This window comes from Octopus sinensis, linkage group LG20 (genome assembly GCF_006345805.1).
Source record: "Octopus sinensis linkage group LG20, ASM634580v1, whole genome shotgun sequence".
Taxonomy (NCBI): domain Eukaryota; kingdom Metazoa; phylum Mollusca; class Cephalopoda; order Octopoda; family Octopodidae; genus Octopus; species Octopus sinensis.
Window position 1 is genome coordinate 27,791,820 of NC_043016.1, and position 17,773 is coordinate 27,809,592.

Here is a 17,773-nt window from a genome sequence, read left to right on the forward strand (position 1 = left end):
ATTAGTATCCTATATTCATGTTTCTCATAAAACAGAAATTACAATTCTAAACATCCAGTAAGTTTTTTTTTTTTATTCTTCCACTTCAGCATCCTTTTCCTTTGCAATGAAGTCTGTGGGACTTTGAAGGAAAGCTGTTCTTAAACGTCATAAAATTTTTTTTTTAAATATTCAGACTTTTCAGGAAGGTTTTATTAATTTACTATATATATCTTCCAAAGCCTTGTTTGCGTTCGTTTTAGTTAAGAAAAAATTAAGTAGCTGAAATAGTTTCTAATTTCCAGTCAATCTTTGAGAGATAAACTATAATTTTAACTTAAATTGATTTTTTTTGAAAAATCGAATACTGAGTTAACTGCTCTTGGTAGCTTATTTACTTCCACTGAACAAAATGGGCGACCTTAAAAGAATTTTGTCTAAACCGGGCTTCAACCCAGAAGACTGTAAGTATTATTAGCGATAACGATTTTATAGTACATATTACAGATACACGCCCACACTTATATTTACAAAATTTTCTTTTTGGAGTTTTTCAGAATAATCATTGTAATTAATTTTCTCTTTGCTTTAAGAGTTACCGACAATTACGATGTGAAATTGACAAATTCGATGAACTGAAGTATCTTTAACACAATTTTATTTTGCTCCTACTCATAAAAGTTCAAAGCCGACCTGATCAGTCTTTTCTTTTCATTCTCTATTGCGCCGATTTATTAAATATCTGTTTCTATATTGCTAACATTTACAAAAACAATCAGCTTGATACCGATGTAACAAGTTATAACAACATTTGATATTTAATTCGCACTTGTTATTGTTGTAGCAGTAATAATTACAAATAGTGTCTATTAAATTAACATATTTCATTCAGTATTCTCCGCTAATTTTCAAGTAAAACAATAGAACACACAGTGACAATTTTTTAAAGAATCTCGAGGAAAATATTTTAATAAAGAAGCAGAAGTCTCTGCATATATTAAAGGGTAAAGAAACACTTGAATATTTGTTGTTTAGATAAATTGCTCATCCCGTCTATTTAACTACGTATCTTTGTCCATCTAATCCTCTACGTACTTGTCTGTCGATCTATGTATCTATCTGTCTGTCGATCTATCTATCTGTCTGTCGATCTATCTATCTGTCTGTCGATCTATCTATCTGTCTGTCGATTTATCTATCTGTCTGTCTGTCGATCTATCTTATCTGTCTGTCGATCTATCTTATCTGTCTGTCGATCTATCTTATCTGTCTGTCGATCTATCTGTCTGTCTGTCTGTCGATCTATCTGTCTGTCTGTCTGTCTATCTATCTGTTTGTCTGTCGATCTATCTATCTGTCTGTCGATCTATTTATCTGTCTGTCGATCTATTTATCTGTCTGTCTGTCTGTCGATCTATTTATCTGTCTGTCGATCTATCTATCTGTCTGTCTGTCGATCTATCTGTCTGTCTGTCGATCTATCTATCTGTCTGTCTGTCGATCTATCTATCTGTCTGTCTGTCGATCTATCTGTTTGTCTATCTGTCGATCTATCTACCTGTCTGTCGATCTATCTGTTTGTCTGTCGATCTATCTATCTGTCGATGTAGCTATCTGTCTGTCTGCATGTACATGTGAAGCTTCTGTTACCTAGGAGACTAATTTTAGGGAAGGTAGTTGCTCTGAAAATATAGTTGCCAGAATAAGAACAAGATAGAGAAAATTGTAGGTGCTAGTACTTCTGCTGGTAATAAAGGTCTTCTTCAAAGGGAAGGGTAAATCGTATGATACCTGTGGTAGAAATACAAAATTGCATCGTAGTAAATAAAACATGGACCTTGAATGCAAAAATTAAAAAAATTATGAAGACTGGAAAAAGATGAAATTAGAATGCTCCAGTGGATGTGAATAGCAAAGTACAAATGAGCTAAAAGAAAATCTGGGTATAAGAAAAATCAGGTATAATTGGTAAGTGAAAAGGTTGTAGTGGTAGAGGCATGTAATGTATATAGAGAATGATTGCTGCATAAGAAGGTGTTGAACACTCCACGTTGATGGAGCTTGTGGAAGAGAAGTCTAGGAGTAATGTGGTGGAAGCTGATCTGGAGGGGATTCAGCTCACAAAATGACAAGGGACTGTACAGATTGACTATACAGTGTTACAGAAGACACCTACTCACATCAAGATGCACCTGTGTATATATATATATATATCACCGTGACCGACCAGGCTATCAGATGTTGCTACACATCGCTGGTCACAATACACTTCGCATTGTTTTAGCCTTCAAATGATGCCACCCCGCTGGCTAAGCGAGCAGGCCAACAGAAGAAAGAGTGAGAGAAAGTTGCGGCGAAAGATTATAGCAGGGATCGCCACCATCCCCTGCCGGAGCCTCGTGGAGCTTTAGGTGTTTTCGCTCAATAAACACTCACAACGCCCGGTCTGGGAATCAAAACCGCGATTCTACAACCGCGAGTCCGCTGCCCTAACCACTGGGCCATTGCGCCTCCACATATATATATATATATATATTATATATAATATATATATATATATATATATAATATATATATATATATTATATATATATATATATAGTTGAAATTTACAGAAAAACAAAAGACGAAGACATGTATAAACAACAAGCAGGTGTATTAGTTTGATGCTTGGGAAGGTGAGAAAGTCTTGTTTCGAGCCTATGCTCAGCATAGAAGATGTTTAAAAACCATTTAAGAACACACAAAAAAACCATTAGATTCATTTCAACATTTAAATTTAATTTGTGTTAAAATATTTTTGGTGCTTTGAAACCACAAAATGTTGAAGTGAATCTAACAGTTTTTTGTGTTCTTAAATGACTTATAAACATCTTCCATGCTGCAATTATTTTTGTTTCAGTACATGATCTCAGATCAAGTCACTTGCTATGCAATTACATCTCCATAATAAACACACACACACACACACACACCACACACACACACACACACTAGATGTACCTGTGACCTGTCGGGTCACAATCATGCCAAGCTGAAATTGTTGATGTGCAATGCAAAGGAAAAAAATGCTATTTTGGACTTCATGCGATATAATTCTTAAATAATACAGTTCTCCTGCCTTTGGTGTAACAACATAAACATGACCAAGTGTTTCTTCTTAGAAAATGTTCAAATGGCCTTCAACTTCTTTTTCCTCGCTTTCCTTTGCCATTCTTTGTTACTACTGTTCCAAGTGAAATACATGGGTACTACAGCATAAAGTAATGTTTTTGTACCATCATCATTGGTGCACAATGAAAAGAATTCTGTCAACGTTGTTCTCATATGTCGTTCATTGACAACCATATATATTCTCATTATTTCTGAGCAATATTCTCTGTTCATCTGGTAGATGAACTTGCAGGTGCTCTTTCATGAATTGAAAATTCTAGAATGGATACAACTGCTTCAGATGGTTCGATATACCTACCCATAAGATATTGACTAATTATGTTATCATTGTTTATTTGAACAGCAGCTTGGTCATTTCCTTTCAACGTGTACTTAATAACATACTTAATTGACCTCACTGAGGCAATGATTTCAATGTTGCAGTGACATCTGAACGCTCTTAAAAGAGTTTCATTATAAGGTACAACCCATTTGTTGTTGTTTGTTTTTCCATTCTTATGAGATTCAACTTCTCCCATTGAAACTGATCTTCGTCTATAAAGAGGTAGTCCTCTGTCTGTTTTTCTACCATTTGATTAAGATCATAAAGGGTAATATTCTATTTTAAATAAAATAGTAGTTTTCCCCTTTAAGAGAAAAAAAAAATATCAAGTACCCATGATTCAAAAATTGTCATAAAAATACAGTGAGGATTTCTATCACTTGAAAGTTGTATAAATAATTAAGGGAAGGAAAAAGAAAGTAAGGGAAAAGGATGGGCAGCAGTAGCTGTAGCAACTCTTTGAAGTGTCAACATTTTCATTTTTTTTTTCTCAAAGTGGTAAATGACTGTTATATTTGTAACAACCCTCTACATATGTAAGAGGATTTCAAAAATGCACCTACTACTAACTATTTCAGTGTACCTGACATTCTGAACCCTAAGTTCAAATCCCATCCATCTTTTCATAGTTGATAAAAGATAACATTCCAAAATGGTAGATTGGTGGAACTGTTAGAGGATTAGGAAAGATGTCTTGTAGTATCTATTCTGGTTCTTTGAATTCTGACAGCAGTACCTGCAATAACAATAGTGTCAAGTTTTATCAGGCCAAATCCCTTGGATAATGTCAGTGGTGTGAACAAAGATTTACTTGAATGGATAACTACCACTTTTCCTCAAAATATCTTATCCTAACCCTTACACATACATGTGTAGATAAATAGTCAGTTTTGATCAGTCAAGGTCTTCTCTCCATTAGTTTGTTATTTCTTTCTTGTGCATCTCTCACCTCTCTTGCAGTTGTAATCATTGTAAACAGGGGCCCTTTCCTTGTGCTATCTCATTGGCAACCATACATATAACTAGTGCATGTCCTATTTCACTTGATATTTTGAGTGTCTCAGCAAGCATCCATGATAATCCAGTTGCTTTTCTTGCCTTCATATCCTTATTGGCAACTATTGACTGTATAGTTCCCTACTTTACAGCTAGTCCTTCTATTGAATTTATTTAAGGAAGTCCATCTTTTTCCCATGTATTTCCCTCATTCAATGATACTTTATCAATGTTGTCATGATTTATACTGACCCATTTCTTTTGCTATCCAGAACACCCTATACATCTAATCCTCTCATTGCTTTACTTGTATTAATTTCTTAGTATCAGTTACAGTTTTACTATATATACTTAGTATGTAGGATTTTTTTCTAGCTCTTTCATATTGTTCCTTGCTTTCCTCCTCTTTCCAGTTTTCAAGATTTGTTTCTTAGCTTTTATGGCTTTCACCATGTTACCTTTCATCTGACTGGGACTTGCTATATCCTTAAATTTCATTTGTATTTCATGTCAGCTTGCTTTGCAGAAACTCAGTTGTTCCTTATATTTTATGTTTCTATATCCTCCTCTTCCCTGTCATATCACTCACCTAGCCATCATAGTGTCATTGGCCATATGCGTTAACATCAACAACTCTGGTAACAAAGTTACTGCCATTCTTATTATTACTAATCCATCAAATGAGAATCTCAATGAGAATCTTTTTCTCATTTATCAGTTCTGACTGAGGTGTCATATACAGAGATCACAGTTGCTTTCGTGTTGCCCATGACAAATTCAAGCTAATTATTCTGTCACATTCTCTGTATATCTCGATTACTTTATGTATTTCTCTGTCGATAATATGCCTACTTCACCAATTTCAATGTTAAAACCGTCTGTGATATCACAGTGATATCAATAACAACAATAATAATAATAAATGCCAAAAGCTGAAATCCTCATCATTTGTTTCCTTTTACATCCATTTTCCATGCTAGCATGGATTAGTCATAAACATGCTATTAAGACTTTGTTTTATAGGCAGATGCCCTTATGTGATGTATCTTTTTGCATCCCAACATATGTTATAACGTGTTGGTATCAACACATGTTATAACATAACTGAATTTTCTTGTCTTTGACATTTTGTTTGAAAAATAACCTCTTCTCTATACATGAAAATATGTATGTTAAACAATGAACAATATATATTTTATATATATATATATATATATATACTCTGTTAGGAAGGGCATCCAGCTGTAGAAACACTGCCAGATCAGACTGGAGCCTGGAGCAGCCCCTGGCTCCCCAGACCCCGGTCGAACCGTCCAACCCGTGCTAGCGCGGAAAACGGACGTTAAACGATGATGATGATGATGATATATTCTGTCCGGCATTTGCCATGATAGATCGATAGCCACTACACACATTTTTTTTCTCTCCTTGTTTCTTTCTGTGTTCCTTTCTGTGGAAGAGCGTAGGCTCGAAACGTTAAAGACTTTTTCAATTCCTGAGTGTTATACTAATATATCTGTTTGTTTTCTACACCACCTGTCTTCGTCTTTTGTTTTTTTTTTTTGTGAATTTTCCCTATATATATATATACATATATATAACTACACAACAGTTTTCCAATCTGGCAGACCCTGTTGCACTGTTCAACACATTCCAATATGAAAGACATGTTATATGATGATATGTGGTATGTCACATGTTGGAGTGATTGTAGAGCAGCATGAAATGAAGTGTTTTACTCAAGAATGCAGTGCATGACCTGGTCTGGGAATTGAAATCATGATCACAAGATCCTAAGTGCAACATTCTAACCTCTAGGCCAGTTGCCTTCACATGTACATGCATAATTATATACGTGTGTGTGTGTGTGTGTGTGTGTGTGATCAACATCATACACACCTCATCATTATTCTTTGTCTTCTTTTCTATGCTTGCATGGGTCTGAAGGTCAGATAAGATATGTTGAAGCAAGTTTTCTAGAGCCAGATTCTCTTTTTATCACCAATCCCTCAGAGCAGTGAAAAGCTTATTGTATGATGGTTGGATGCAAAATGCAATGTTGCATGGTAGTGAGATTTAAGCCTTGGCTAGCAGTGGTTTTGTGAAAGTTATGGAGAAATGAAGTGAGCATTCTTCACTTGATGTCCACAAATAAGTGAGAGAAAATGAACATAAGAGGCGCAGGAGTGGCTGTGTGGTAAGTAGCTTGCTTACCAACCGCATGGTTCCGGGTTCAGTTCCACTGTGTGACATCTTGGGCAAGTGTCTTCTGTTATATAGCTCCGGGCCGACCAATGCCTTGTGAGTGGATTTGGTAGATGGAAACTGAAAGAAGCCTGTCGTATATATGTATATATATATGTATATGTTTGTGTGTCTGTTTGTCCCCCTAGCGTTGCTTGACGACCGATGCTGGCATGTTTACGTCCTCGTTACTTAGCGGTTCAGCAAAAGAGACCGATAGAATAAGTACTGGGCTTACAAAGAATAAGTCTCAGGGTCGATTTGCTCGACTAACGGCAGTGCTCCAGCATGGCCGCAGTCAAATGACTGAAACAAGTAAAAGAGTATAAGAGGAATTAGGTTTAGTGGGCAAGAGAAAGAAGATTGCATTAACTTAGGGATGTTGTGTGTATGGAGAGGAACAACTATAAAATTGAATTGTACTCTCAAAGTAAATGGGCCTCTTGAAAGCAGGAGATTGAGGAAGAATTAGGATGAAGGCGAAGCTGTTACTCTTCATGGAAGAGATGATAAAATATTGCTTTCACTGGTCACATCTATGCTGGTCAATATAGTCTCCTCCCAGGCATGGGAATATAGATGTTAAAATTGTATATGTATATATCTATCTATCTGTCTGGTTAGCCCTTCGTAATACCAACCATTTTACAGTGTGTACTCGGTGATTTTTTTTTTTCCAAGCTACCAACACTAGTGAGGTCACCACATACCTTGCAAAATTACTGACCCAAAGGGAAGTGACTTTAGGCTAGGAGACGAGGAGTTAAAGCATGAAGGAAGGGACCAGATCAGGACATATTTCATATTGTAGAGGAGCTACATGGTTACTCATATTTTAGAAGGAAAGGTTGGGGTATGATTGGAGTAGAGCAGGGGAGAGATAGAAAATATTAGTGATGAGGTATCTGATGGGCCCTCAAGATATGAGGTGAGTAGAAGTAACTGAGGACAGAAGAACCAGATATATGTGTGGATGATGCAGGAGTGTATGGGAAAGTGAGTGATGTAGTATGACTGAGGGCTGTGAATATAATGAGTAAATGAATGTAGAACAAATAGTCAATGGATAAGGGATAAGAATGATATATTGGGGTGGGGGATCAAGAGAATACTAATGTTGATACAGTTGACAAGAGAAGGACGAAAGAGAAAAATGATGAGTGGTTGGGTAGGTTACCAGAGTGCAGGGAGAGGAGAGAGGCAGGTGTAATGTATAGGGTGAGTGAGAGATGTGGTGAAGGTGAGATAATTTAGTGGCTTAGTGGTGGTGATCAGTGAAAAATGTAGGTGAAGAGAAAGTACAAGGGTAAGAGATGGATATCAAATGAAATGACTCCAGACAATCAGAAAGATTGGTGGTATCAAGGCAAAGCTGGGTGTCTTGCTGAAAATATCTCGAGGAGGAAATTAAGCAAGGGGCGTGCACGCACACACACGCACGCACACACATCAAACACACACACACAGTACTTCTAGAACTTAGAAGATTTGCCAAATCAGTGGGTCTTCTTGAGAGCTGCATATCATCAGTCATCCCAGTCCTTTCTCATCACCTCCATGATGTTCAAGTTCCTGACATCAGCCTTCACCATTTTGTCCCATGCCTTCTTAGGTGTCCCTTTTCTACAAGCTCCATCCACATTAAGTGATCATTTGTACTATGTATATATCATCATCATTGTTTAATGTCCACCTTCCATCCTGGCATGGGTGAGTCGGTTTGACAGGAGCCAGCCAGGCAGAAGCCTGCACCAGACGTCTGTAACTGTTTTGGCAGGATTGTTACAACTGGATGCCCTTCCTAACACCAACCACTCAGCAGAGTGGACTCAGTGCTTTTTACGTGGCACAAGCACTGGTGAGGTCAGTTTTGGCATGGATTCTACTACTGGATGCCCTTCCAAACATCAACCTCTTTACAGTGTGGACTGGGTGCTTTTAAGTGGCACCTGCACTGACAGTCACTAAGTACTTCCAAGACAAAAAAAATCTCTTTGGATAGGGGAGGGGGCATTAGAGGAGGTGATCTTCTATCAGATGATGAAAGGTTATAGTGAGACAGAGAACCAGAGATAAGTGTCTTGCCATAAAGGAGGTACAAGGTTACCCAGCCAGAGAGAGAGAGAAATCAAGAATGAAGACAGAAACAGGAGCGCTGCTGCAAAGGAAATACATGGTTACCCAGCCCGAGGGAAATGCAGGAGAAGGAGAGAGAGAGTGGGAGATAGCAGGATAGAGATGGTGACAAAATGCTGGGCATACTCACAAGGAATCAGAGTATAAATGGGATGGTTGAGCAAAGGAAGAAAGAGATATAGATGGTGGCATGTGCCAGGACATATATTTAAGGTTCAAATGCCATAATATAAGTGACAGGATATTGTGAAGGAAATGTGATTAAAGAGTCCAGTGGGTGGGGGAGTGAGTGGCAAAAACCTGGGTATATATAGTGTTGGTGGGGCTACTGGATAGCAATGATACAGAGGAACTGGGGAGTGAGAGCTAGGCATAGTATATGAAGGAGGAAATGTGAGGAAGAGATATAGATTGGTTTGTTGGGGTAGGGTGTGTGAAAAGTTTCCTTGTTATGTGTGGGTGGAACACACAGGTCAGAGGCTAACAGATATCAATGATACAGTGAGACAGGATGTGTGGGTGGAGCACACAGGTTGGCAGCTTGTGGAGAGCAATGTCACAAGGCCAAGCCGTATGTATATCCAGTATTCCTAATCTTCTGTAAAAACATATCTGCCCATGAGGAAATACTACTTTGCTTGCTGACAGATGAATCTGGCTGTAGAAAATGTACCTAAATAAATTCTATCTGCTACATACAAGCATGGAAAAGTAGACATTAAAATGATAATGATAAATGACTAGTGTTGAGTAACTTTTAGAATAAGAGTTAGAAGCAACAAGCCACAAAAGATAATCTGGAGAGTAATCAGCAAAAAGTTTAGAAAAATTACCATAAATCCTCAAGTATAGTCCGCCCTTTAGTATAATACACAGGGATTTTTAGGGGGCTGTACCTCTGTAAAACCTAAACCTTGTGTATAATACTCACCCCTTCTCTAACTTGAGTCAAGGAGGTCTATATAAAGTCCTTGGTTTGTAAAAATGTATACGGTAACGTCCTTTATTATTATTGTATACATAACATAATGCAAACGTGTAGCTTTTTTGTGCATTTTGTTTGCAGAAAATAAAGAAATAGCAGTAATAACGTCAGTGAAAAATAAATATTAAGTAAATTGCCTTTACATATTTGTCACTATCAGTTACAAAAGTAAAAATATTTATTCAAATCCTTCAAATTCAACGTCACTTTCAGCATCAAATAACTGTTCCATTTGTTCCTTTGTAAACATGTCAGCATCATTGTAGTGTAAATCTCCGTCATAGTCAACATCAGAAGATTCACCTTCATTTATTTCATCTTTCCATACAACGTCATCCTGAGTGCCATCCAGTGCAGACGATATACAACATTTGATAAAACTTTTCACAATAATCTGAGGATCAAGTTCATTCCATGCATACACGATCCATTTGTATATCAAAGTCATGTTGGGAGCGCGAACCCTTCCACCTTTAGTGAATGACTTTTCTCCAGTCGACATCCATTCAGTCCATAAATCACTTTATGACTTCATTGCTTTCAGGCTTAGCTTAAGGTATTTTCGCACCCGACATCACAAAATGCATCTGAATAAACATTGCCAGACAGCAAATAGAGATTTGGACATTGCTTAGAAAATATTTTTCACTTTTAACTTTGTATATAGTACTCACTAGGGATTTTGACTGTTAAATTTTGGGGAAAAAATGCGGATTATACTCAAGGATATACGGTAATGCATATTATAAGATGGCAGAGTTAGAAACTTAAAGTATGGAGAACAGCTGCGAGTTCCTGCATGGTAACCTACTAATGGCAACTGGCTTGGTCCCAGCTGAAAAGAGGCTGACATGGTGGAATATAGAGTGGTGGCAGTAAATAGTCATAAAGGCTAAGAGCCAAACCTGAAAAGTCTAGAAGAAAGGGATCAGCATGGAGTAAAATCAAGTAATAAGAAGATAATCTTGGTGCTAGATATAGTTATATATAGCTAGAGAAGATATAAGAAAGAAATTTGCCAATATTCAAAGATTTGAGAATCAGAGGTATGAGATTTTCAGGAGGTTGTATGTGAGAGGAAATTGAGATGTCAGTGGGGTAAAGTATATTTGGAATGGTCACAGTGCATTTGCTTTTACTGATGCTGAAAAGAAAGAGATATGGAAATGCTATTTCAAGAGATTGTTGGATGAGGAGAAAGTATGTGAGATGCAGAGACTACCTCAAATGGACTCTACAGAGGGACTGGCTATTTAAGTTGACAGAAGAATGGTAGTGATTAAAGATATAAAGATAGACGTGGTTAATCCATCAGGAATTACTGCTGAGATGCTTAAAATGTTTTGGTAAAGCAGGGCAAAAGCTAAGCACTGGCATAGTTAATCAGATAGTAGAGGAAGGTATTATAGCTAATGGTTGGTTGCATAATGTAAACTACAAGAGCTAAAAAAAAAAAGATGCACCTGAAAGAGAACATAAAATAGATTATGAAAGTTAATGAAAGTGCTTATCTCTTTACTCTTTTACTCTTTTACTTGTTTCAGTCATTTGACTGCGGCCATGCTGGAGCACCGCCTTTAATCGAGCAATTCGATCCCGGGACTTATTCTTTTGTAAGCCCAGTACTTATTCTATCGGTCTCTTTTGCCGAACCGCTAAGTAACGGGGACATAAACACACCAGCATCGGTTGTCAAGCAATGCTAGGGGGACAAACACAGACACACATACACTCATATATATATATATTATATATATATATATATACAACGGGCTTCTTTTCAGTTTCTGTTTACCAAATCCACTCACAGGGCTTTGGTCAGCCGATGCTATAGTAGAAGACACTTGCCCAAGGTGCCACACAGTGGAACTGAACCCGGAACCATGTGGTTGGTAAACAAGCTACTTACCACACAGCCACACCTGCGCCTACTATAAATTTTCTATAGAAATTATAACCAGCACCGATTTGTTACAACAGTTTGTATTCAAATATGTCTATCTAATGTAAACAAGGCAATCAAAGATGGAAAATGGGTAATGAGTGTATATGCCATATATATGCCATATATATCCCATATATATCCTTCTTCAACACCATCTACAAACTCATTGCTTACTAACTATTAAGTGTATCACTGTATCATTATTGGATATACCAATTTTACATATTAAACGCACTCCTGACAGCTAGTGCATACATAATAATGACCTGTATGGACACTGTGTTTTATTATGCAAACATAATATACTTCAAATTATATTAAAAAGTACTGTTATGTTAGCAGTGTTATTAAATCACTTTTTTAAGATTATTTCTACAGATAGTCTATCAGGAGAACATAACATAGATCATGAAAGTTACTGAAGAGCTTTCAGTTAATTACTTGTGGAAACACCATATTTTGTTATGCAACCATAATACTACAAAGTATACTAGACACTTTTTAAGTTAATGCTGAGTCCATTACCTATTTGTCCATCTTCGATCGCTCTGTTTATATTAGACATATTCAGATATGAAATGTCAACAAATTAGTGCTGGCTATAATTTTTTACAGAAAATCTGTAGAGATAACCTTAAAAATTGATTTAAGAGCACTGATATAGAAAAACAGTGTTTGAAAATCACTAGTCCTGCAATTAGTTATATATATATATATATGTATGTGTATGCATATGTATATATATATATATATATGTATGTGTATGCATATGTATATATGTATGTGTATGCATATGTATATATGTATGTGTATGCATATGTATATATATATATGTATGTGTATGTATATATATATATGTATGTGTATGTATATATATATATGTGTATGCATATGTATATATATATATGTGTATGCATATGTATATATATATATGTGTATGCATATGTATATATGTATGTGTATGCATATGTATATGTATATATGTATGTGTATGCATATGTATATGTATATATGTATGTGTATGCATATGTATATGTATATATGTATGTGTATGCATATGTATATGTATATATGTATGTGTATGCATATGTATATGTATATATGTATGTGTATGCATATGTATATGTATATATGATGTGTATGCATATGTATATGTATATATGTATGTGTATGCATATGTATATGTATATATGTATGTGTATGCATATGTATATATATATATGTATGTGTATGCATATGTATATATATATATGTATGTGTATGCATATGTATATATATATATGTATGTGTATGCATATGTATATATGTATGTGTATGCATATGTATATATATATATATATATGTATGTGTATGCATATGTATATATATATATATATATGTATGTGTATGCATATGTATATATATATATATATATATATATGTATGTGTATGCATATGTGTATATATATATATATGTATGTGTATGCATATGTATATATATATATATGTATGTGTATGCATATGTATATATATATATATGTATGTGTATGCATATGTATATATATATATGTATGTGTATGCATATGTATATATATGTATGTGTATGCATATGTATATATATGTATGTGTATGCATATGTATATATATGTATGTGTATGCATATGTATATATATATATATATGTATGTGTATGCATATGTATATATATGTATGTGTATGCATATGTATATATATGTATGTGTATGCATATGTATATATATATATATATGTGTATGCATATGTATATATATATATATGTGTATGCATATGTATATATATATATATGTGTATGCATATGTATATATATATATATGTGTATTCATATGTATATATATATATATGTGTATTCATATGTATATATATATATGTGTATGCATATGTATATATATATATGTGTATGCATATGTATATATATATATATGTGTATGCATATGTATATATATATATGTGTATGCATATGTATATATATATATATGTGTATGCATATGTATATATATATGTGTATGCATATGTATATATATATGTGTATGCATATGTATATATATATGTGTATGCATATGTATATATATATGTGTATGCATATGTATATATATATATGTATGTGTATGCATATGTATATATATATATGTATGCATATGTATATATATATGTGTATGCATATGTATATATATATGTGTATGCATATGTATATATATATATGTATGTGTATGCATATGTATATATATATATGTATGTGTATGCATATGTATATATATATATGTATGTGTATGCATATGTATATATATATATGTATGTGTATGCATATGTATATATATATATGTATGTGTATGCATATGTATATATATATATGTATGTGTATGCATATGTATATATATATATGTATGCATATGTATATATATATGTGTATGCATATGTATATATATATATGTATGTGTATGCATATGTATATATATATGTGTATGTATATATATATATGTATGTGTATGCATATGTATATATATATGTGTATGTATATATATATATATGTATGTGTATGCATATGTATATATATATGTGTATGTATATATATATATGTATGTGTATGCATATGTATATATGTATGTGTATGCATATGTATATATGTATGTGTATGTATATATATATGTATGTGTATGCATATGTATATATGTATGTGTATGCATATGTATATATGTATGTGTATGCATATGTATATATGTATGTGTATGCATATGTATATATGTATGTGTATGCATATGTATATATGTATGTGTATGCATATGTATATATATGTATGTGTATGCATATGTATATATATGTATGTGTATGCATATGTATATATATGTATGTGTATGCATATGTATATATATATATATACGTATGTGCATATATATGTATGTGTATGATTGTATATGTTTGTGTGTATATATATATATATATATGTGTGTGTATGATATATTTATATATGTATGTGTATGATTATATATGTGTGTGTATGATTATATATACATATGTATATATATATATATATGTAAGTTTACATAATACGTATGTATTGGATTGGCTAAAAAGTTTGTTTGGTTTCTTTTTTTTAAGCAAAGATAAAAGAAGTCTTAAACATAAAGTGATGTATTCAATCAATGATATAATTACCGTTTTGTTCCAGTATACTTCTGCCATCTTGTAGGCAGATCCATTATTTCCAGCTCAAGCAAGTTTTACTGGTGAAAAACTCATCCAAGAGAATGTTGATATCCTCTTGAAAGTTGAAGGTCTGTCGTTCAGTTGATTTTTTTAAGAAACCAAAACAGTGGGAATCTGAAGGTGCATCGTCAGTTAAATATGGAGAGCGCAGCAAACTCCCAGCCAAGTCCCAATAACTTATTGTGTTTGCAAAGAAGTGTGCAGTCTGGCATTGTAATGATGGAAGACAAAGCTGCCCTTACGATTAGCAAGTGCTGAATGCTTCTGGTAGATTGTTGCATTTAGTTTATCCAGCTGGGAAGATGCTATTAAATCTCACCAAACTGAAAGCATAACCTTCTTAGGTTGAACTCCTGCTTTTGGGGTTGTTTGTGATGGTTCGCTGTGCTTCACCCATTATTATCATTTGTGCTTCACATTGTTGTAGATGATTCATTTTCCATCCTGTCACCATTCTCTTCAAAAAGGATATTTTCTTCATGTTTTTGCAACAACTTGCAGATGGAAATCCATTGGTCATGGTTAACATCATTCAATTGATGTGGGCCCCAAACACTGAGTCTGCTAACATAACCAAGTTTCAACACTTGATTTGAATATTTGGAGAATACGAACAATCATCCTGGTCATATAAGGGATTGATGTCAACTAACTCCTTCTTCTTGTGGCTTTTAATCTCATTTGGATTGAGATGTGCCTTGAACCAAAGGATTTTCTGTTTGAAATATTGGAAAACACTTATGGTACACTTGTCCCATAACAGAATCCTCTCCATACAAAACCCATATCTCCCTACAGGTTTCCCCACTCTCTTGCTTTGAGGTGTTAATGTTTGTTTTCAAGTATGCAAAATGCACGTTCACATACTTAACATCACATTCAAGTGTCAAGTATATAACAAGTGTGCATGTGTAAGGGACAAACTGGAGTTAGCTACTTATAAAACTGCTTGAAATTTAGAGTTCACAAAAACTGAATAGGCATTTTGGTTAACCCAGTATATATATTATATATATATATATATATATATATTATATATATATATATATATATATATATATATATATATATATATATTAGCTGGAAATTGTTTACACCAGATACAAAGGTTTTAGTAAGATCAGGAATATCTTCAATTAACTCTCTGCTGGTTTCCAATCATCTGAGGTAGACTAGCCATTTAATATGAATGAAGGATGAGCACCTTCAAGCAGATGTTTTTTTTTATGGTGAACTATTGGCTGGGAAATGAAAATAATGCACACACACACCCCCGCCACTGGTTTAATGACTTGCTAAAAACCAGTCTTGGGGAGTTAAATATACCATACAGAGATTTGTCTGGAGTAACCACACAAAAGCATGCAAAAAAATGGAAGAAAATTTCAGAAAAATAACGTCTTACTAAACATAGAAATAGTGTCATCCTTCAGTTAGTTGCTCAATGTGTGGTAAGACCTTGCCTTTCTAGGCCTGGCTTAATTTCACATCTTAGAACTCCTCTTCAAACGGTTGGTCCAAATGACACAAAGATCATTCCAGTAGATATATTCATACACCATGTTTGTTATATGACCTCTAAGTCCCATGCTGATCTAAAAAGGCATTTAACTATTCATAAATCAGACAAGACAAACAACTCTGTGCCATTTGATGTAGACATATTTACTCTGTAATGCAAATTTCAAACAGCTCTTGAGACAAAAGCCACTTAAATGCTCATGCACAGAAACAGCACATCGAATGAAAAGTGACCAAGCTTTGAATAGGAACAGACTACCTCATTGTATGTATATATATATATATGAGTGTGTGTGTGTGTGGTGATAATGATGGCTATATACACAATTACATAATTATATATATATTAGCAAACATACTTTATATTTTGTCATCAAATGTCAACTTTTATAGAAAATAAAATTCAAATTCACTGATCCTTTTGTTTTGACATCTTTCTCTCTAGTTAAATTTCAATATAGTGGCAAACTATTCCTATAATATTTCTTCACCAAGACACCCCACCACACTTCATCTCTCTAACAGCAGCTCTTTCTCAGTACTATTAATCTTTCTCACTAGTTTGAACCATTTCATTTGATATCTATCCCTTGTCTTTAATACTGTCTTCTCCATCCACATTTTACATTGACCTCCACACCCTTAGCCTCCAAAACATCTCACCTTCTCCACCACCATACATCTCTCACTCTTCTCATGCACTACACTTGTTTCTCTCTCTCTCCTCTCCTCCACTCTCATAACCAGCCTAGTTACCCATCAACACTCACTCTCTCTTTCTCTCTCTCATCCTTCCACTGTTTACTATATCATCATTAATTTTCTGCTAGTCTTCACCCCCATGCATCATTGGCCACCACCCCACCCCATATCCACCATTCACTACATCCACCTCTCAAGCCTTTCCTGTTTCTACAGTTGTCATCCTGTCCTCCATTCTTTCCCTACTTATCCTTCAGCAATCTTTCTATATTATATTGATCCCTTTATCCACCCCCATCTCTCTCTCTCTTTCTCTCTCTCTCTCCCCCATACACTCTTGCAACTTTTGCCCACTTACACCCTTGGTTCTTTTGTCTCTATTCACTTCTGTTCACTTCATATCTGGAGGGTCCACAGAGATCTCTTTGCCTAATTGCCCCTACATCCTCTCTTCTAAAATATAGGTGGCCATGTAGCTCTTCTACAGCAAAAAAAAAAAAAACTTGTTCAGCTATGGCACCTTCTCTCATATTTTAACCCCTCATCTCCTA

General features: G+C 34.6%; 1 protein-coding gene across 1 annotated transcript in view; it reads left to right on the plus strand.

Annotated features, from left to right (window-relative positions):
- Positions 1 to 309: 309 nt before the first annotated feature.
- The window catches only part of LOC115222503 (exocyst complex component 8-like), a 52,370-nt gene continuing 34,906 nt past the window's right edge, over positions 310 to 17,773 (plus strand). Inside the window, exon 1 of the mRNA XM_029792733.2 lies at positions 310 to 443. Coding sequence (XP_029648593.1) covers positions 392 to 443 — 52 coding nt within the window. The 5' untranslated portion in view covers positions 310 to 391. The remainder of the gene's footprint in view (positions 444 to 17,773) is intronic.